Below are 22,705 nucleotides of genomic sequence, written 5' to 3' on the forward strand. Positions count from 1 at the left end.
AAAATGATGTCCATCTGAGAAGTTCTTTAACTCTTGACTTTGTCATCTATCATGTCAGGCTTCATCCCTCAGCTTCTCCATCACCTTCCACCTGTACGTCTATCTTCATCATTGCAATCCATTCCCTGCACTCGATTCTGTTTCTCTGCTTAGATGCTGATTGATTGACTGATTGAGGTAGGAACCAGCCTCATTTTAATGAGGAGGAAACAGAGGGTCAGGGAGGTTCAGCTAACTTGACCAGTCTTAAAGATAGGGGCGGATGGAGCTTGGTTTTAAATTGAGGTCTGATCAGTCCTGAAGCTTGTGCGCCTTCTCTGACATTAGCCTGTGTTCTGTTTATTGGTGCCACATGAACCAAATCTAATTTCTCCTACATAATCCCTTCATATTGTAGAAGAAAACTCTCACCATCTTGTCTTTCCCTTCAACTGTTGCTCTTAAGAACGAATTGTGAATTTCCCCTGATGTCCTGGTTGAGTCTTTTAGATGAGTTCTTCTTCTTTTTTTTTTTTTTAAGATTTTATTTATTTATTTGACAGAGAGAAATCACAAGTAGATGGAGAGGCAGGCAGAGAGAGAGAGAAGGAAGCAGGCTCCCTGCCGAGCAGAGAGCCCGATGCGGGACTCGATCCCAGGACCCTGAGATCATGACCTGAGCCGAAGGCAGCGGCTTAACCCACTGAGCCACCCAGGCGCCCTAGATGAGTTCTTCTTAAACTTTAATGTGAAGATTATGGTTCAGGATGACTCTGGAGACAATTTTAGATTTATATGCTTATTGTTAGAAATCACAGGGAGAGCCTGTGTTCCATTTAACCAGTTTCCCTGATGATAACATTTTGCAGGACTGTAGTACAATATCACAGCCGGGATGTTCATTGTGATAGAGTCAAGAAGCAAAACATTCCCCTCACCACCAGGATCCCTCTGTTGCCTTGCACAGCTGCACTCACTTCTCTTCTGGCCCCATCCCCTCCTTAACCCCTGAAACCAATTTGTTTCTCACTTCCGTAATTTGACATTGCAAGAATGTTATAAAAATGAAGTCATACAATACACAACCTCAATCAAAGATTGAGGTTTTTTTTCCACTTGGCATAATTTTTTGAAGTTTCTTCCAGGTTGTTGCATGAGTTAAAAGTTGGTTTGCTTTTTTCTTGTTCTGATTAGTATTCCATGTTATGGATGTACCACAGTTTGTTTAAACATTCACCCATTGAAGGAAATTTGGGTTGTTTCCAATTTGGGGCTATTACAAATAAAGCTGCTATAAATATCTATATGGGTTTTGTGGGAACCTAAGTCTTCATGTCTCTAAGATAAGTGCCCAGGAGCAATGCAGTTGCTGGGTTGTATGACAATTGCATGTCTAGTTTTTGAAGAAATCGCTAAATTGTTTTTTCCATAGTGGCTGTTCCATTTTACATTCCCATGAGCAATGTATGAGTGATCCATTTTTCCACACCCTTGTCAACATTTGGTGCTGTCACTATTTTTGAAGTTTCTTTACATATTCTAGATACTATTCTTTTTGGTAGATAAATGATTTGCAAATAATTTCCCCCACCTCCACTTTTTTTTTTTTTTAAAGATTTTATTTATTTATTTGAGATGGAGAGAGAGAGAAGGGGGAGGGTCCAAGGGAAAAACAGACTTCCTGCCAAGCAGGGAGCCTGATGCGGGACTTGATCCTGGGACTCCAGGATCATGACCTGAGCTGAAGGCAGTCGCTTAACCAATTGAGCCACCTAGTTCCCAACCCCCCGACTTCTATAGTTTGTTTTTTTCATCCCCTTAACACAGAAGAAATTTTTTTTTATCTTGATTATATCCAAATTATCAATTTTCCTTGTTTTGAAATTTGATTTTGGTGTCACGGCTAAAAAATTCTTTGCCTAGTCCTAGATCCCAAAGATTTTCTTAATAAGAAGTCTGAGGTCTCAGAGAGGTTCCTTTGACTCCACGGGTGAGAGAAGTAGAAGATAGAAGGTTCTGGTTGGAGAGTGGGATTTCTGAGTGTGAGTCAGTCACCCACAGTCTCTCAACACTGGCTCTGTGATTTTAACTGTGGGAGGCCCTGGGAACAGAGAGCAGAAGGAAGACATGGTCCCTGCCCTTAAGGAGCTCGCACCCCCTATTCGATGTCAGAGGTCCAGGATGTGTCGCTGGAAATGGTTTGCTACGTTGGAGGGGAAGTTGGAGGCAGCAAAGGAAGCAAAGTGGCTGGCAGGCTAGTATGTTGGATGTGTCACTCACCGGTGTTTATCAGTCCTGTGGAGAAAAGCAGGTTTCTTTCTACCACGTGTATCCTCTTCCCATCCTGTGGTCTGGAAGCTCTTTTTCCATTCAAGCCTTTGCCTCTCAGATGCCATGTGGCCACCCTGGGGACAGTTCTTGAGTGGTTTTCGCTAGTGTAGAGGGAAGGGTGAGTGGGTCTCCAAGACCTGTTTCCACGCTTTGGTGCTCGAGTCTCTAAAGAACTATCGATCCTGTGCTTTAAGTTTCCTTTTCGTTCTTGCCCTTAATTTCGTCACCAGGAAAATGGAGATAGCAAGGTGCCACAATTCCTTTGTGAGGCTGAGGCAGCTGGGACACGTATCTGTAAGACACGGAGAAACAAGCAGAAGTCAGATGCTGCAAGAGTCAGCAGGAAGTGTGTCCAAAGGACCGCATGTGTATGAGGGGAGCCGGGGGACTGCTCAGCGCCCCAGGAACTCTGGGATGGATTTCATTCCTTCTATACAGTTTTCAGTGAAGCTGGCAACATCAAGAAGTTGTGCAGATCTAGTTGTTCAGAGGCCCCTGGTGGCCTCCCCAGCTGGGTTGAACATAGCTTGAGGCCTTGCGACTCTGGCTGTGGGATTCCACGCATCAGCACTTCTGGGTTTTTTGTGCCTACACAGAGCTGCGTGAGACTTCATTTCATGGCCATCTAGGCACTGCTGTCTGGGAGCCAAATTCCCTCCCTTCCTGTTCCAAAGAGACTGGCCTGAAAACTTCACGGATGAGGGGCCACGTGGACACATCCCACGGTAGCTGTGGTTGTGGGCTTTGGCTGCGGGAGGGAAGAGGAAGCCTGCACCGCTGGTCCTTTACCCCTTGCTTCCCTTTCTGCTATGAACTTGGGAGTTTGGTGTCTCTGGCTGTCTGGCTCAAACTCTGTATGAAACTCTGGCAGCAGGCTTTACCCTCTCAGGAGATGCTACTGCATCTTTTCAGAGGTCCAAGTAAACCTTGCCTGGGTTTCTCTGCTGGGTTCATGACGATGTTAGGTCTAAGGCATGACGTGATCTTCTGAGCACGTGATGGCTTTCTGATTTTGTGTGTGTGTGTGTGCCATTTCTCTTTTCTTTCAGAGCCTGAGAAGCCAATTGGGGCCAACCAAGTTTCAGAACCTCTACTGCTTGGCACCAGAATCACCAGGGATGAACTGTATTTGCCAGATGATCCTCTGTTCCTGACAGCACATCCCTCCCCAGGTAACTAAGGGGATAATGAGTTTTTTACCCCCCTCTGCATGCTGCGTAATGAGATAGTCACTTGCACAGCAGCTTATGCACCAGGGCCTACTCACTGCTGCTACTGAAGTATAAGATGAAATCTGTCAGCCTTGGGCACATTTCATTTTATACACTCAGTGATTACATGCAAGATAAATGAGTGGACTCAGAGTTCCAGAGAATATGATTTTGCAGCACTGGGAGTAAGGTTACCTCTAAAATGGAAGCCAGTGAAAATAATGTCCAATGCATATAATTAGCCATTCCATCTAAGAGATGGTGCTCATAGGCTGTCATCTTCATCAAGAGACTAGCGTGTGTTTAGGGACACAAAATTATGGGATGTAAGTGATGGACAGAAGCTGTGTTTTTTCAATTGTGTTGCAGTTTGTCAGTAATTAGTTGAAGGAGCTTTGAGTCAGGAATGAGAGAAGGCCATCGGAGAGTAAGATTTGTAAGAATTGGTGGGTTCTGTCCAAAGAGAATGTGCTGTGATGTTGGTTGACTGGACCTGGAGTGTCCTCTAAGCATGACTTCCCCTAAGTAGTGTGGAGTTAATCCAATGGGTTATCACCAGGAGAAAGCCCTAGCTTTGAAAATATGCAGCTCCATAGTTGTAATTTTGTCCTTGCCAAGATAATCCCAGGATCCGGTTGTCTACAAGAGGACCTGCTTTAGCTCTGGTGCTAGCTGACTCCCCAGTTATGAATTAATAAACTGCTACTGGTAGATGTATTCCCCTTGAGGGCTTCGTTACTGTGAGCTGTTCTGGTCACTGGGAATATTGAGTTACTGGCCTAGAGCTTGGACGCCTGTCCTGATCAAGGCCTGCCAGCCCTCTCTCTGACACTGTCCCAACAGTACTGGTGATGCATACATGCTTCACAAACACTGAGAGTCACCGGTAAATGAAGTAATGATGTTTGTTTTAGAATCGGGTTTCTCCACCTTGATACATTCACATTTTGGACCAGATAGTTCTTTGTTGTGAGGGACTAGGCTGTATGCTGTAGAATGTTTAGCCTATCCTTCCCTCCTGCCCACTAGATGCCAGTATTAACACCCACTGCAGTTGTGACAACCAAAAATGTTACTGCACATAGCCAATGTCCCCTGTGGGGGGCTAACTGCCCGAAGTTGAGAATCACTGATTCTAGGAGCTAGCCAGCGGTAAGGGACTTCCCTGAAGAACAGACCACAAAATTGTACTTGGGGGTGGATGAGTGCTTCATGCCCCTCACCTTCATATTGGTAGGTGAATTGGTGATTGTTCTCCAGAGAAACAGAAGCAGGAGGGAAGATATATCCTACCACTAGGAGATACATAAGAAGTCCCAGGGTCTGCCATCTGCAAGCTGGGGACCCAGAAGAGCCTGTGGTATCATTCAGTTCGAGTCTGAAGGCCTGGGAATGAGGGGAGCCGAAGGTGACAGTCTAAACTGAGGCTGGAGAGGAAGAGATGAGCTGTCTCAACTTAAGCAGTAAGATAGGAAAAAGGAGGCAGATTCCTCCTCCCTCCAGCTTTCTTTCCATTGGGCCCTGAGCAGCCTAGATAATGCCCACCCACAGTGGGGAGGGTGGTCTGCTTTTGTGAGTTCACAATTTCAAATGCTGACCTCATCTGGAAACCCCCTCACAGACACACCCGGAAGTAATGTTTAATCTGGGCACCCCACGGCCTGTCAGATTGACTCATAAAATTCATCACCACAGTAAGAGATGCAAAAAGGTTTTAATGATAGGGCAGATCACCAGGGGGAGGTGTCTAGAGCTACTTGGACTTCTCATCTCTATTAAGGGAGAGTCAAGGAGAAGGTTTGGATTTAGAGTTTGGCTCTGGTGTTGATCACTTTTCTAACTTCTGAAGACCATGCTGTCCTGAGCAGAATCTCTTCTGCCGAGCCCTGCCCTCCCTCTGTCTTGGTCTCCTCACTAAGGTGTCCTGTAACCACCTGGAGAACTGCCTGTGCAGCAGGGCTGGTGAGGACTCGCCCTTGTACTCTAGGTCAGCTTTATAAAGGAGGCACTAAGTGCTCAGGCTGAAGGGGATCACAGAGGTCAGGTAGAGCACTTTGCAAACTCTACTGGGCATTTTATAAAATGGGAATTTGATTCTAAAAATCTCAGGTGGTGTCCAAGATTATGTAGGTCCAACAAGCTCCCAAGTGATGTCAATGATGCTGGTCCTTGAACCATACTTTAAGTAGTAAGACTTTAGACCAGAGGTCTGAAAACAATGGCCCATGGACCAAACTGGATCCACTACCTATTTTTGCAAATAAAGTTCTGTTGGAACATAGCCACACTTGTTCGTGTACATTTTGGCTGTGGTGGCTTTTGTACTGCAATGGCCAAGCTGAGGAGTTGAGACAGAGACTCCATTGCCCATGAAGCCTGAAATAGGTACTCCCTGGCCCTTATAGTAGAGATGCTCTGACCTCTGCTCTAGGCTGACTTGTGCCACGTGGACCGACTATGGAGGATCTTCCTGGTCACTCCTTTGGATGGATCATCCAGAGGTTACCTTTCCTTACCCTTGGCCTGTCTTCTTCATCCCTCTTCTTCTTACCTCTGGCTCCTGCAGCCCTCCCCGTTAGTGCCTGGGGCATGACTCAGAAGAATTTCTGTGCCACAGTGAACTTTCCATCTTGTATGTGATCTTCTCATTGTCCTGACAAAGTGTTCTGCCTGGCACCCCACTCAGAGCCTGTCAGCCCTGGTGTTCTTTGGTCGTCTAGGTGAATCACACTCAGACCTGTTTAGAAACACCCTCAGAGACTTATGCATATAAAGCTCATGCCTGAATGCTCTATTTGTTTCTCAGCCAACCAGCATTTCATCAGGCACCATGCTAGATTTTCAAGTGACAAGGATACATCAGATGCCTCTTCAGTCTAGGGGAAAAACCTGTAAACTGATCATTCAATTACCGTATCGTGGGTGCTATATTAGAAGAGTATTTGGATACTTTGATTGCCAAAGAAAAAGGTCTGGGTGATGTAGAGCTTCACTGCAGTGGACCTTTCTTTTTTTCCCTCTCAGTCATGAATTTTTATCAAATTTTAGACAAACACATTTTTGCATCTGGTGGTGTGATACGTTTTTCCTCTTAATCTCTAAATGTGGTAGATTACAATTATTTACTCTCCAATTTTAAAAGTGAAATAACTTTTTTAATTTAAAATTAAACTACATTTATGTGTAGATATACATTGGAATTTTATTTGCTTCAATTTTAATATCAGTATAAAATAATTCTACCACCATTTCTGTTAACTTAAAACCAGAATTGGTTTGCAGGATTCCCTAAATGGAGCAACACTTTTAAAATTCACTGTTGTACCACATGAACACCTTATTTTTGTTATTATTTTAAAATTGTGCTGAAATACACACAACACAAATTTATTAGCTTAAACGTTTTAAACTTACAGTTCAGTGGCATTAAGTGAATTTACACTGTTGTGCAACCATCCATTTCCAGAATACTTTTCATCTTGCAAAACTGGAACTTTGTACCCTGTACCCACTAAACAATAACTTCTAATGCCTCCTTTCCCCAGTCGCTGACAACCACCATTCTGCTCTCTGTCTCTGAATATGACTACTGTAGGTATTTCACATACGTGGAATCATACAGTGTTTCCGTTCATTACAGTTCTTTTGTGACTGGCTTATTTCACTTAGCTTAATGTCCTCGAGGTTCATCTATGTTGTAGCATGTGTCACAAATTCCTTTCTTTGAAGGCTGTGAATAATACTCCATTGTGTGTGTGTGTGTGTGTGTGTGTGTGTGTGTACATATATATGTATACACACACCACATTTTGTTCATCTGTGGATGGAATGTCAGTTGCTTCTACCATTAGGCTGCTGTGACTAATACTTCATTAATAATTGGTGTGCAAATATCTTTTTGAGTCCCTGCTTTCTGTTCTTTTGAACATGTACCGAGATATAGAATTGCTTGATCTTATGGTAATTTTAGGTTTCATTTTTTGAGGAACTGCCACCCTGTTTTCCATCGTGCCTCGACCATTTTACTCTCCCATCAAAAATATGAGGGTTCCAATTCCTCTCAATCTTCTCCAACACTTGTTATTTCCTTTTCCTTTCTTTCTCTCCTTCCTTCCTTCTTTCTTTCTTTTTTTTTTTTTTTTTCTTTTTTTGGTGCTAGCTATCCTAATGGGTGTGAGGAGGTATCTTGTTGTGGTTTTGATTTGTAGTTCCTTAGTAAGCTTATTGATCATTTGCGTATCTTTTTTGGAGAAATGTCTTTTCAGGTCCATTGCTTATTTTTTTAAATCAGGTTGTTTTTTGTTGTTGAGATTCTAGGAGCTCTTTATATAATCTGGATAGTAACCTCCAATCAGATATATGGTTTGCAAATATTTTCTTGCATTTTGTGGGTTGCCTTTTCACCTTGTTAATTGTGTCCTTTGACGCATAGAAGTTTTAAGTTTTGATGTAGTCCAGTTTATTTTAACATTTGTTGCCTGTGCTTTTGGTGTCATATCTAAGGAATCATTGTCAAATCCAATGTCATAAAGCTCTTCCCATGTATTTTCTTCTAAGAGTTTTATAATTTTAGCTCTTGCATTTAGAACTTTGATCCATTTCTAGTTAAGATTTTTTTTAAAGATTTTACTTATTTGACAGAGAGAGAGATCACAAGTAGGCAGAGAGGCAAGCGGAAAGAGAGGGGGAGGCGAGCTCCCGGCTGAGCAGAGAGCCTGATGCAGGCCTCCATCCCAGGAACCTGACACCATGACCTGAGCTGAAGGCAAACGCTTAACCCACTGAGCCACCCAGGCACTCCTCTAGTTAAATTTTAATATGATACAAGGTAAGGGTTCAACTTCATTCTTTTGCATGTGGAAGCTCAGTTTTCTCAACACCATTTGTTGAAGGGACTGGTCTTTCCTCAATGAATGGTCTTGGCTCCCTTGTTGAAAATCATTTGACAAGGGGTAAGGGCTTATTTCTGAGCTCTCTGGTCTATTCCATTGGTCCACATGCCCGTCTTTATGCCAGTACCACACCGTTTTGCTTATCGGAGCTTTGTAATAAATTTTGAAATCAAAGTGTGAGACTTCCAACTTAGTTCTTTTTCAAGATTCTCCTGGGTATTTGAGATTCCTTGAGATTCCATATGAACTTTAGTATGGATTTTTCTATTTCTGAAAAAAAAAAAAGTCATTGGGATTTGAGATTCCTATAGGACTTTTGAATTTCTTTAAAGGAAATGTTGCCAAACCGATAAGGGGAGGCGGGGGCATTTTAAGCAAAAGGAAAAGCGTGATCAAATGCATGAAAAGATAAAAGAAGTTGGTGTCTTTGGGGAACTAAAAGTAAGCTGGTAATGTTGGAGCACTAGGTATGCCTACATTTCTGTGCATATGTGTATGGGTGTAGACTCGATTAGGAGATGAATTAGGAGCTAAGGTAGGGGTCAGATATTATGGAGGTGGCTGTGTTTTGTGCTAAAAAGTATAATGGGGATTAGTTGAACGGTTGGGCTGTGGAGTAAAGTAATTAGATTTGTACTTTATGGAGATGACCCTGTTGGTGAGAGCGTGTGCTAGATTGAGCAGGAAGAAGGCGTTAACAGAAGGATTTGGTGTGCATTGTGGCAAACCTCCCAGAAATGGAATGGTGAGACCTATGCTATAGAAGTAGTGGGGAATGATAGAAGGGAATGGATCCGAAGTAGCTTTGCACCACCACATCCTCAGACATTTTCCAGTGACTCCACTCTCTTCCTTGGTCCCAAAGTCCTCACATCTGCAGAACAGTGTCTGAACTCAGAGTGGCGGTTCCAACTCTTCACCTGCATCACAGAGTTGTGACCTTTTAAGAACTCATATGCTTGTTGAAGAAGGCCTGGGGCTCTGGCCCAGAGAAGCAGAGTCCCTCAGCAGCAGCGGGCCCCTTTTCAGAGCCCCTGAAGCTCCAGCTCTTCATCCTGCTACTCTTTTTTTTTTTTTTTTTTTTAAAGATTTTATTTATTTATTTGACAGAGACCAGAAGTGGGCAGAGAGGCAGGCAGGGAGAGAGAGAGGGGGAAGCAGGTTCCCCGCGAGCAGGGAGCCCAATGCGGGGCTCGTTTCCCAGGACCCTGAGACCACGACCTGAGCCGAAAGCAAAGGCTTCAACCCACTGAGCCACCCAGGCGTCCCCATCCTGCTACTCTTGGGCCTCTAGCCGTTCCAAGGACCTTGCCATCATTCCTCTCTTACCTGTGGGTTGCGCTTTCTTTCCTTGCTGTGGTTTTCCCTGAGCCCATTGGAATCCACCAGAATGTGAGTTGTCTTCTCTGTTGTGACCCAGTCTCTTCACTTGCGGAATTGCAGTTCCTCTGGCCCTCTTGTGTGGTCCACGTTATTGAGACCATGTCCCACCTGAGAACCTGTGTCTTCTCCAAGGACTGGAGCCTTCTGCTTCTTTAGCTTTCCGCATCCTGACATCCGTCCACTCGCTGTGACTTAGTTCCCCGTCCTTAGTTTAGAGCTGAGGAGTTCTTGAGGTCATTGCTGCTTCTTCCCATCTCCATCTCAGCGAGAGCCTCACTGGGTGAACTGGGTAATGACAGTGCTGGGTCTGAGCGGCCGCAGCAGCAGCTGGGAGAGGAGGTGCTCCGTCAAGCACAGGCTGAGCCGCTTAACATGGAGCAACCAAGTCCCTCTTCTGAACCCTGGTGGGACGGTTCTGCAGGCTGTGTGTGTGTGTGTATGTGTGTGTGTGTGATTGGCCCATCATGGTCACAAGTGGAGTCATGGAACTGGGGGCAGAGAGTGGGCTCAAGCTCCCAAGTTCCTGTGGGCATTTAAGAACCGGAACCACTTTGGTAGTTCTGGAACAGCCAGCTCTGACCCACTGCCAAAGACACCCATCTGGTGATCTGTGGGATGAGGCAAAGTGATCAAAGTACACCAGTGCTGTCCGTGCTGGAGAAAGCAGAGCCAGGAAAGGAGTGCGCTGCCACTTGGGGTTACAGTGAGTGATTAAAGTGAATGATGGGCTGTGCCTAAGAGGCGAGCCAGACAGAATGCAGTAAGAAGTTTCAGGGAAGGTGAGGGGGAAGTGTTAAAGGGGAACTGGGGAGGAGACGGGGAAGAGAAAAGGGAAAGTCTGGAAAGAACATAAATGGAAGGAACTGCTCCTTCCTTGAAAGTCAAGAAGCGGGCTAGAACAAAAGGGACAAGCGCCCGGATCCCTGGCTGGAAAGGCTGGCCGGCATTTGGGAGACTGGTTCTTTGTTCTCGAGTCCAGCGTACCTGGAACGCGGCCTCAGGAAAGCAGAATGTGTTCTCATCACTCACTTTGTGTTCCCAAACAGAAGAGAAGAGAGGGAGGTGCCGCCTTGATCGGGCTCAAGCATTTCCAGGAGGCTTCCTCTGGATGCCGCGTCGAGGCCGCCCTTCTGCCGCCCTAGCACGGAGCTGCTGATTACCGAGTGCGTGGACATGGCTTTGCTCAGCAACATCCTAGCGGCCTATTCCTTTGTCTCAGGTAGTTGTCCAGTCTTGGCTGGGCCAGGGCTGAGGGCCGAGGCTATCTCCTGGGTGGCCATCAGTGGCCTTGTTCTCGGGAGAGAAATGTTACGTGGTTGTAGCAGAGGGATTCTGCTGTGCCCAGTTTTGAGATGAAAGATCTTCTGGTCTGAAAGTTAAGCTTGGCATTCTCTAATCTGGCAGTGGGTGGTGGTGTGGGGTGTGGGAGGACTCTAAATACTTTATCTTGCTAAAGATGTTTGGTTTCCTTTGGGCTCACCCGAGTGAATGAGGTAGCCTGGGGCTGGCTATTGTGTGTTGGTCATTTATTTGACTCCCTGTGAGAGAAACTCTTGGAGTAGCCTCCCCCTGCTCCTTTTCGTGAAGTGGTTCTCAGTCCCACCCAGTGCGCACACGCATGCGCGCTCCCCTGCAGGTGCGTGTGCCTGTGTGTGGGCTGTGTTTGTGGGGCTGTATGAGATGTGTGATAACCTCCTGGGAGACATGAAGACACAAAAACACGTGAGTCTGAGAGAGCCTATTTGTCCCTTCCTTAATGCAAACTTATATGTGCTCTTAGGAAGATGGCTGATTGTCTCTCTTCAAGATCCTTTTTTGAGAACAGATGCTGTTTATATAAGAGGAGCCATTTAAAAATACCTGAAAATATCCCTCAATCAAGCTGAAATTTAAAAAAAAAAAATACATGAAAATGCTCAATGGTTTCAATGACCAAACTGATTTTCTGCTGCTTGAATGAGTTTTTTTTTTAAAACATTCTTCAAGTTTTATCATTTATTTAAATGATATTCCTCAAACAAAGATTGAGTTTTTGAATACATAGAAAATCAGAGTATAGTGCAAATATACATTCAGATGACAGATTGACATATATTTTTAAAAATGGGTTTAGTTTTTGGGTCCCCACAGTATAAATCCATCTCCTGCAACCTTGATGTCAGGGGCTTGTTTATGACAAAACTGGGTGGAAATATGGTGCTTATGTGGAAAATCCACATATAATTCTATGATGTCTTTTGGAGCCTACTATTTTTTTTTTAATACTTTTTTTATTAACATATAATGTAATATTAGTCCCAGGGGTACTTTTATAATTTTTTTTTTTATAGTTTGCTTTCACTGTGTTTTGTTTTGCCTATTGTCTCTGGATGTTGTATAAAAAGGAAGAGGCTGAGGTTCTGATTAGAATTCCTCTAATCAGAGGACTGATTTTCCTCTCTGGCTCTCTAGCCAGGGTTGGTATGTAGTGACCTCAGAGTTCAGATATAAAACCTGACATTTCTATTTACAGTGGCAAATCTGAGCCAGGATAAAGCTGAGGATAAAGCAAGCTAATGGCTTCTTTTTGAGAGAGGATCTTAGATGACATGCAACCTGATTTTAGAAAGGTCTTCTCAGGGGTGGCAAGATGCAGTATGTCGTCTGCACAGACCTCAAGGCCCAGGGTTCACCCTTCCTAGGTCATCAAAGGCCTGGCCATCAGTCAACTCCTCACCTCCCTAGGAAGTCTGGTCTCCGGGGCCTCCTTCCCTGGGCAACCGCACATCAGAGGAATCTCAGCTTTGCCCCTTCTTCAAGGCTGTACTGGTATCATGTTTCACAAATAATTGAATGTTTACTCTCAACTCTTTAGTGAATATATCCCCAAAATGAAGTGGTGGCAGGGAGGACCTGGAGGTTCCAAAGCCTCCAAGGACACTTGCAAACCAGCTGTTGCAAGAACATATCTGGGTGAGAGCATACAGGCTCCTGGACTTTGGAGTTCTGCTTGGCACAGGAAGTACCTGGCAGTTTTCCATTTCAGCCGGCATGACCCTGAGTAGTGACCATTGAATGTGGTAATTCATTGAATGGTCTGGTGTTTACTGTGGTGTCTTGTGATCTTGCTAGGGCTGAAAGAGGGCATGGCCCCGTTTCTCTGCCCCCTCCTCCAACCTTTCTCCTTCCCACCTCATATTCTAGAATTAAATAGTGGTTGGGACACAGGGAGATAATGCTCCTTTTAAAAAAATATGGGATGAAATAAAAAGAGAATTCAAGGAAATGGAAATGGAAAATAAAATGGGTTAGATCCAGTAAATAGACTTGCTGGCTGAAAATGAGTTCTGAGTGTGATGGGTAACAATCCTAGCTGTAAAGAAAATGAGTTAAGAGAATTTAAAATATGAAGGTGAATATAACAGATAGAAAAATAATTGTTTTAAACGAAAAAGATAGAACAAATGGATTGAAGGCAATAATAATAAATATGTTCGAAGAAAATTGTAAAAAATGTCCTGATCTTGTGGCTCTCTCGTGTTCTCACTCAGCTGAATCTGGTCTTCAACTACGCAGAGGCCCCTGATTCCTCCTAATTTCTTCCAGAGCATCAGTTGCCTCTTATTTTGTCCACGTGGTCCATCATTTCAGCAGCATACTTTTAATAAATGCAAATTAATGCTTTATTATAGAAAATTTAAAACATAAACAAAAGTAGGTAGAAAGCATAATGAACCCCATGGGACTCATCAACCCATCAATAGCCTTTCTCTTCCCTACTTGTTTATTTTAAAGCAAATATCAGAAATTATATCATCTTTTTTGTTTGCGTGTGTGGTTGTTTTTTTTTTTTTTAAGACTTATTTATTTATTTTAGTGGGGAGGGGCCGAGGGAGGGAGAGAGAGGATCTCAAGCAGTCTTCTGGAGTCAGCAGGGTGTTTGCTAATGCACACAACTCGCTTCTTTGTCCAGTTCCTGATTAAAACAACTCCAAGTACATCCCACTTTCTCCCCTTTTGCCCTCGGAGCTGAAGTAACCAGATGCTGCTACAGCTTTGCAGATTGAAGCCATTAGAAATTCATGGCATCAAACCTCAGCTGAGCCTTTCAAGTAGTACTTCAGTCTCTGATTGCCATCTCGTTCCCACTCTTCACAACAGCCATTTCAAACCTTGACAATTCTAATAATTTTACATACCTGTTTATCCAAATGTACCCTAAAATTAAATGGCGAATGCAAACTAAGAGAAAAATGCAGCCTTAGTGAAGAAGGGTTAACATTTATAACATATAAAAAGCTTTTACCAATCAATAGAAGATCGGTGTCCCAAAGAATAGTAGAGAAGGCACGAGAATCAGCAGTTTGCCAAGGAGAAATTACAAATTGCTGATAAAACATACACGGCCCGAGTTCTAGCAATTAAACAAACGCCAAATAAAAGCAACAGCGAGGTTAACATTTTTATTTTATAATTTTTTTTTAAGACTTGAGTGCTTATGTATTTAATTCCAGTTTTACAGAAAGTGTGGGGAAATGAGTTCTTGCACACAGTATTATGGGACTGCAGATTGCTACAGCCTCTCTAGAGAGTGATTTGTGAACCTCTATCAAAAACCTTAAAAACATGTATACTATTTAGCCGAAGTTCCACAATTAGGAATTTATCCTAAGGAAATAACTGAGGATATGGACAGAAATTTTACTATGAGGACAATTGATCTCAGAACTGTTTATATAATAAAAAATCAGAAAAATAGGTGAATATTAATTGAAGTAGAAAAATAGGTGAATATTAATTGAAGTAGAAAGATGTTTATGGTGTGTTTTTGAGTAAAACCATATAGCCTGTGCAGTATAGGGCTATTTATGTTTGTATATTCACATGTATATGTAAGTACATTTTATTGCAAATTATATCTGGATGCTGGGATTTTATAAATGTGTCTGTGTATTTTTAAATTTCTTTTGCTTAGTTGTATGTTTAAATATTCTATACTTCATTGATACCACTTTTGTAATAAATAATGTTATTTTACTGAAATTTAAAATTTAGAATTAGGGCGCCTGGATAGTTCAGTCAGTTAAGTGTCTGCCTTCAGCTCAGACCATGATCCTGGAGTCCTGGATTAAGCCCTGCACTGGGATCCCTGCTCAGGGGGAAGTCTGCTTCTCCCTCTCTTCTACCCCTCCCCCCGCTTATTATCTCAAATAAATAAGATCATTAAAAATATAAAATTTAGAATTATGTCCTACATATATTTTACAAATTACCACTCCCTTGTTCTTTGCTGACTTCTAGACCTGTGTCTCTAAATGCCCTGAAAGTTACCACTTGTGTGTGCCATAATCATTTCAGATTCAACCTGGCTGCAATGGAATATGTCTTTCTCTGTCAGTTGCTCTTTCTCTTACGTACCATGTAGGGCATCACCCACGCCAGAAGTATGATGTATCTTACTCACTGTGTATATCTAGTTGCTTAGGGTCAGTCCATTTTGCCTCTCAGTGTCTCTCAATGTGACCCCTCCATTTTATTCCCACCATCATTGAATTAATTGATCTGATCCAAGCCCCATTCTGCTTTTGCTTATCTTGCATAATGGCATTTTCCATGATCTATCTGCCTCCCATCTTGCTTCATAGCAAAGATTGTGTTTTGTGGCAAAATGATCTTTCCAAACTGTAGGTCTGATGATTTTATTCTTTTTTATTTTTTTTTTAATTTTATTTATTTCTTTGGCAGAGACAGATCACAAGTAGGCAGAGAGGCAGGCAGAGAGAGGAGGAAGCAGGCTCCCTGCTGAGCAGAGAGCCCGATGCGGGACTCGATCCCAGGACCCTGAGATCATGACCTGAAGCTGAAGGCAGAGGCTTTAACCCACTGAGCCACCAGATGCCCAATTCTTTTTTATTTTTTAGAATACTTTAGTGGATCCTAATTATCTCTGGGATGAAATCCAGATACTTTTGTATGGTTTAATAGTTAGGATTGCTTTCAGCTGCAAATAACAGAAAACCTCAGGCCTTTGAAGGCCTAAACACATAGAGTTATCTTACCTTCATAACAAGAAGTCTGGAGGCACGTGGTGCGTTGGCTTAAAGATGTAGGGACCACCATCTCTGTGATTCTCATGTCCTTTCTGTTTATGTTTATCATCTCATGGCTGCAAAGGGCTGCTGTTGCTCTTGCTCTCATTCAAGATGGTTGAAAAAAGGAAGGACAATCCAGTAGATCTCATATTTCATTGACCCAAACTGTGTTACGTGACCATCTAGCTGAAAAAAAAAATGACAAAGCTTTTTCATCCTTTAGACCAGTGCTTTGTAACCAGGGATGATTTTGCCCTATGGGGGATTGCAGGAAGTATCTGGAAAAACCTTTGGTTGTCACAACTGGGGTGGGAGGGTGGGGTGCTGCTATTGGCATCTAGTGGTGGAGATACAGCCTATAATGCACAAGACAACTTGCTACAACAAAGAATTAACTGGTCCAAGAGGTCAGTAGTGCTGAGGTTGGAAAACACGCTGTAGAGGCAAGTAAGGGAGAAGAGAAGGGGATTCTGTGAGTTATCCAATCTGCAGTTTCTTATGGGGCTTCTCAGGGCTTTTAGTGTCTGAACTTGACTTCTTGCTGCTCTTATTTAGTGGTAGAGCTCCCTGATCAAGACCTCACTCCAATTATTTTAAACCACTTGCTGCATCTTTTCTCATCTCTGCTTTTTGCAGCCATTTCCTTTTCCAAGTATTCTTCCCTTCAGTCCTGGAGGGGCCATTGCCCTCACAGTCTTCAGGGTCTGCCATCCTCTCTCCTCACTCCCCAACCCTGGCTTAGGTGCCACCCATGTACTCTTGACACACGTTTTGTTTCCCTGTATCTCAGTACTGGGATTGGAGGGGTTAACATTTCTTGTCTCAACTCTGTGCAAGCAACCCCTTGGGATCATAATATAATAATTTATGATGAGGATAATAATATCATTTATAGTAATAACCTCATAAATAACTTCTAATAGGGTTGTTAGAAAGATTAAATGGAATGATTGCTCTTTTATTTAATGTTTTGAATTGATAATACATTCTCTTGGTCACTCTTCCATTTCCTTTCATTTCTTCCTTAAAAGTCACCTTCTTGGTTAGATTCCCTTTGGTCACTCCACCTGCCTGCTCTCCTCCAGCACACATCTCACACTTTGTATCCTCCTTCCTATTTTTACTGTTTTCTTCTCCTTATCACCTTATTGCCATCTAACATATACCCTGTTTTATTTGTTTATCTTGTTTATTTACTGTCTCGTCTAGTAGAATATAAGCTTCCAGGAACACTTAGATTTTTCTTTCTTTCCTCAGCCTCTAGAATAGTGTCTGGCACCTTTTAGGTGCTCAACTAATCAGTGAATTAACATGGCTCAATGATCAAACAATATAAAGGGATATATAGTAAGAAGTCATAGAGCTGCCCCCTCCATCCAGTCCCCACATTTGAGCCATCATCAGGCCTTTCTGCATCCTTCCAGAGTTCTTTGTGCGCAGGTAAGAAAGATGAACATCTAATCTCATCCTCACCCCCTTTTAATTCACAGCTAGCATTTTGTACTTTGTACTCTTTTGTACTTTGCTTTCTTCACTGAAAAACATTATCATAAAGATGTGTTATAGATGGTATTCAGTGTATGAGGGCTTCCTCCTTTTAGATGACTATATACTATTCCTTTGCACAGATGAACCATAATTTTAACCAGTCCTCTGTTGGCCAGAGGTAGTGGTTCAAATCTTTTCCAGCAGAGTAACAGAGTTGCAATAAATCCTGTGGGCACACATACATGTTCACGTGCATTTGCAGAGTAAGTTCCCAAAAGTGAGACTCTTGGATCAAAGAGTGTATAAATTATGAGTTAAGGTCCAATATCACCAAAGTGCCACTTAAGGAGTTTTACCCATTTACTCTTTTTAAGCTGCATCAGAAGGTCCTGCAAACTATTTTCAAACTGTTGGATTTTTGACAATCTGATAAATGGAAAATAACATCTAAATGCCATTTAATTTCTGTTCCTCTAGGTCACAGGTCAGCACATGTTTTCTGTAAAGGGTCAGATAATAAATACTTTTGGCTTTGTGAGCCATACAGTCTCTGTTCTATTGAACTCCTGTGCTGTTATCATGAAAGAAGACACAGACAGAATGTATATGAATGGGCGCAGCTGTGTGCCAACAACAAAACACAAAGTGGTCAGGTTTGGCCCCTGAGCCACAGTGTGCTAAGTCCTACTTTGGGTGAGCAGCTTTTCATACATTGAAGGGCCATTTGTATTTCTTTTTCTGTGAATTGGCCGTATCTTTTGCCCATTTTCTTTATTGGTTGTTGGTCTTTTTTTCTTAATGCTCTTTCTAGGTGTTCTTTATATACTAGCCCTTTGTCTCTGTGGCCTATTTAAAATATTTTTCATAATTTTGGCAAATGCCAAGAACTTTAACTTTGTTTACAGTAATTTTTTCCAGTGCAGATATGCTGGGGGATCACTTTTTTTTTTTTTTTTCATTTAACCAATATTCCTTTTTAAAAAAAATTAAATTCAATTAGCCAACATAGAGTACATTATTAATTTCAGATGTAGTGTTCAATAATTCATAAGTTGCATATAACACCCAGTGCTAATCACATCATGCACTCTCCTTAATGCCTATTGCCCGATATTCTTTGAATGTGTAACATTAAGTACAGCGGTGTGAACTATGTAATAGTCAGCTAGAATAGGAATCACTTTTTCCTATGAGATTGGCTTGAGAGAGGTGGTCTCTTAGCAGTGAGGGAGCCTAACCCAGCATAACTCTATTGATAGTCACAAATTTGGGGTTTGAAGAAAGTACCATAGTTTCTGTTTCATGTTATTCCCATTATACTGGTAATCCTTTGAGAGTGAGAACTTTTGTGTTTTTAGCCTGAAAGGCACTGTAGACTAACAGTAAATTTTTGTGGAATAAATAACCCATTTATTGACCTATCATATTAGAATAAATTTTAGCAGTTGAACTATACTCTCCTGGAGAGGGTTTGATAAGAGTAGTACTTTCACACGCAGCTGATGGCAAGAAAGTATAATGTATGACTTTTGAAAAGCCACTGGCAATATGTTTCAAGAGGTTTAAAAATATGTATGCCCTCTAACACAAAGATTCCTTTTTTGAGAATGCACTACAAGGCAACACGTGAAACAAGCAGAAAAGGAAGTAGCATTATACACAAAAGTACTCTGACTCTGCACTTGTCCAAACCCATACAATGTGCAACACCTAGAGTGAACCCTAATGTAAACTATGGATGCTGTGTGATTATGATGTGTCAGTATGATGTGTAGTTTCCTGAGTTATAACAAATGTGTTGCTCTGGTGGGGGATGTTACTAAGGGGAGAGGCTATGGGTATGTGTGGGTGAGGGTTATGGGGAATCTCTGTACTTCCCTCTTAATATTTTTGTAAACCTAAGACTGCTTCTAAACATAGTCTTTTTTTTAAAAGATTTTATTTATTTGTTTATTTATTATTATTATTATTTATTTTATTTGTTTATTGGTTTGTTTGTTTGAGAGAGAGATCACAAGTAGGCAGAGGAGCAGGTAGAGAGAGAGGGGGAAGCAGACTCCCTGCTGAGCAGAGAGCCTAATGCTGGGCTCAATCCCAGGACCCTGAGACTATGATCTGAGCTGAAGGCAGAGGCCTAACACATTGGGCCACCCAAGCGCCCCATGCTTTTAAACATAGCCTTACAAACAAACAAAAAAGGTATGCAGATGAAAACATAAAATGCAACCAAGTAAATATAAATAAATATGTACATATTTATAGGATAGGAAGAAAGAATAGAGGAAAATTCACTTCACTACATTACACAGTGTGTAGTTATATTCAGGTTGTGGGCTTAAGGTGATTTTATAAATTTTTTTCATCCCTTACATTTATATGTATACACACGTATATACACATATATACATATTTATCCATATATGATAAGTTTATTAACTGGACTTTTAGAAATTGTATATTCATGATTTAATTCAGTAAATATTTGTGAGATGCAAACAATGAGCAAGGCAATGTGCTGGATGTTCTGGAAATCCAAAGTGAATCAGGTGGATTCTGCCCTCAAATTTCTCACTGTTGTATGGGAAAGATAGTCATTACATAACTAATTATCATGCAACTACATAAAGTGCTGCCTAGATCAGAGGGGCTAATTAATCATATTCTTCCTCCCTTCCAGACTCAAGGAACCAGAAAAGCATCAGAATAGGGTATCAAGTGCACCATTGGTTACACCAGGGCAGAGAATGTTCAGGGCCTTCTACAAGCTTCTAAGCTCCCCTTAGTCCTAGGGTCATAGGACCATAGGTCTTTCCTGCTATAGATGAAGGAAGGTGAGCAGGGTGGTTTAGGATGATGGGTAAGGTAAAGGAAGCCCTCTTTTGGGGGTGCTTATGGCCTGGATAGGTGGTAAGAGAAGATGAAAGAGGCGGAAGCGAAAGAGAATCCTCCAGAGCCAGCCTAGTGGGGGAGCGATGCTCCCATAGCCCCTCTTCCCGAGGAAGAACAAGCCAGGGCTGGGAGAAGGAGGGCAGCTTTTTCCAGCATTTCGTAGAGGACAGAAGTGTTAGTGGGGGTTTTTGCTTCTTTATGGGGAGGGGCAGAATCCCATAAAGAGGAATTCTAACAATGCTTTAAGAGTTCAGAGAAGAGATTATGCTGAATGCTTCCTGATTCTACAAAAGCCCCAGTACTCTCTTTAAAACCTATTTGCAAAACATTTTTCTTTCCAATCAAGAGATTGCAAGTTTGGGGCACCTGGGTGGCTCAGTTGGTTAAGTGTCTGCCTTTAGCTCAGGTCATGATCCCAGGGTCCTGGGATGGAGTCCCAAGTCAGGTTCCCTGCTCAGTGGGGAACTGAGCAGGAAACCTGACTTCTCCCTCTCCTTCTGCCTCTGCCTTGCCACCTGCTCTTGCTCTCTCTTAAAATAAAATAAAAACAAATAAATAAATACAATCTTAAAAAAAGTGGGGGAGGATTGCAAGCTTTGAGGTCAGGAGTCTAGGCAGGGGAACCAGTTACACAAGCACAGAGACCAGCTGATCAGGCCTAGATGGATGCTGCTGGGCATGATCTGACCCCCAAGGGTGCAAATGAAATTAGCTCAGGACCTCCACATAGAGCCTCTTCCTGCCCATGAAAACAATGACCCTGCAGGAAGCTAGATACAGCAATACATTTATTTTTATTTACTGAGGGAAAACAACTGACAATAGCCCTCCCCACTCTACTTCCTGGGCAATTAACAGCTGTCTGGATCTGGCCAAGACCAGGGTGGATCATTGGCCAAAAGGAAGTGACCTGGAGCAGAGACTAGAAAAAACAACCATGATAGAGCTACAGTTTCGATTTTTGCAGAAGCATGATGAAGAAAAACAAAATAAATTATATCAGCTGTGAAAATCAGCCCTGAGTCATCTCCTCAGGAACCAGTGAGGCCCAGTCAACTCCCTTGCCCGCTCTCATTGCTTTTACTGGGCTTTTTTCTGGAGACCCTTGTCTGAAAGCTGTAGGTAAAAGAGTATGTTTTCTGGTTAGAGTAGCAGGATGGATGCACTAGTTAAGCTAGAGGGAGAATAGTGATTCCCGGGATCAAGTTGAGTAACCATCTTCAAAGTTAACCTGTGTAATAGCGGGGTGGTGAGGGCAGGGTGCAGAACATGGAGACACACTCACAGGGAAGAAAGGGTGGGATGAGAAGAGAAGGAAGTGAGGATGAGGAAAATGGATTAGATGGATGGAGGGTTGGATGGAAGGGAGGCAGAGAACGTGGAAGGAAGGAAGAAAGGGAGAAAGGAAGGAAGGAAGAAAAAAAATAGAGTTATCTTTTATTGAATGCCTATCTCTGCCACGATCTTGGATAATCTCTTTATGCTGGTCACCTGCAATCCCTTTAACCTTTACCACAATTGAGCAGGGTAGGTAAGTAGTGTTTAAAAGATGATGAGATGAGGCTGCAAATTAATGCTGGTCTGCCCAGTGGTTTTCCATCCTGGTGAAAGCCCGGATTGGGATATCCTTTGGGGAAAGCCTTCTCAGACCCACATATCTGAACTTGAGCTTTTCCACTCACCTTTGTGTTTCTGGAGATCCCTCTTCAGGTTGCTACAGAAACTCTTCCTTTTGGTATGGGAATGGGTGGGTCTTCTCCCCTGCTGGACTGTCAAGTTCCTCAAGGCAAGAGCTCCCTCAATCCTCTTCCTTTGCTGGATATCAACGAGACAGAATTCAGTTTTATTCTCTTTCACTGCTTTCTTGCTTATTTATTTATTTATTTATTTACATCAAGCACTCAATTAATTTTTATTGAGATATAATTGGCATATAATATTGTATAGATTTAAGGTGACAAGGTGTTGACTTGAAACATTTATATATTGCAGTATGATTACCATCGTAATATTAACTACTTTCACATCACCTAATTATCTTTCTTTTCATGGTGAGAACAATTAAGATCTTATGTCTTAGCAACTTGAAAGTCTATAATACAATATTGTTTTCTATATTCAGTAGGCTGTGCATTAAGCCTCCAGGACTTATTTATCTACTGGTTGCAAATTTGTAGCCTTAAACAACATATACCCAATTCTCTCTCTCTCCAGCCTTTATTAATCATCACTATACCCTGTTTTTAGGAGAAGGTCTTTTTTAGATCCCATGTGTTAGTGATATCATACAGTATTTGTCTTACTTTGACTTAATCTCAATTAGCATAATGTACTTAAGGTCATAACACATTTTCTTTATGCATTCATCTGTTAATGTACACTTAGGTTGTTTCCATGTCTTGGTTATTGTAAATAATGCTGCTGTGAATACAGGAGTGCAGCTATCTCTTAAAGACAGTGA

General features: G+C 42.2%; 1 protein-coding gene and 1 long non-coding RNA gene across 8 annotated transcripts in view; one reads left to right on the forward strand and one right to left on the reverse strand.

Moving 5' to 3' along the window:
• EVA1A (eva-1 homolog A, regulator of programmed cell death) overlaps positions 1–22,705 on the forward strand; it is a 50,013-nt gene that overhangs the window by 20,901 nt on the left and 6,407 nt on the right. For 3 of the 7 annotated variants that reach the window (XM_082744327.1, XM_082744326.1, XM_082744328.1), the window contains exons 2-3: positions 3,360–3,482; positions 10,843–11,015. In XM_082744327.1, coding sequence (XP_082600453.1) covers positions 10,970–11,015 — 46 coding nt within the window. In that variant the 5' untranslated portion in view covers positions 3,360–3,482; positions 10,843–10,969. Of the gene's footprint in view, positions 1–3,359; positions 3,483–10,380; positions 10,576–10,842; positions 11,016–22,705 lie in introns of those variants that run through there. The other 4 variants (XM_082744332.1, XM_082744329.1, XM_082744331.1 and 1 more) reach the window with 3 other exon arrangements.
• On the reverse strand, positions 1,577–16,035 carry LOC309871368. The gene is made up of 2 exons (XR_014315242.1): positions 15,835–16,035; positions 1,577–2,602 (listed from the first exon to the last, which is right to left on the reverse strand). It is a non-coding gene; the product is annotated as an uncharacterized lncRNA (long non-coding RNA).

The sequence above is a fragment of the Mustela nivalis genome (genome assembly GCF_964662115.1).
Source record: "Mustela nivalis genome assembly, chromosome: 8".
In the NCBI taxonomy this organism is placed as follows: domain Eukaryota; kingdom Metazoa; phylum Chordata; class Mammalia; order Carnivora; family Mustelidae; genus Mustela; species Mustela nivalis.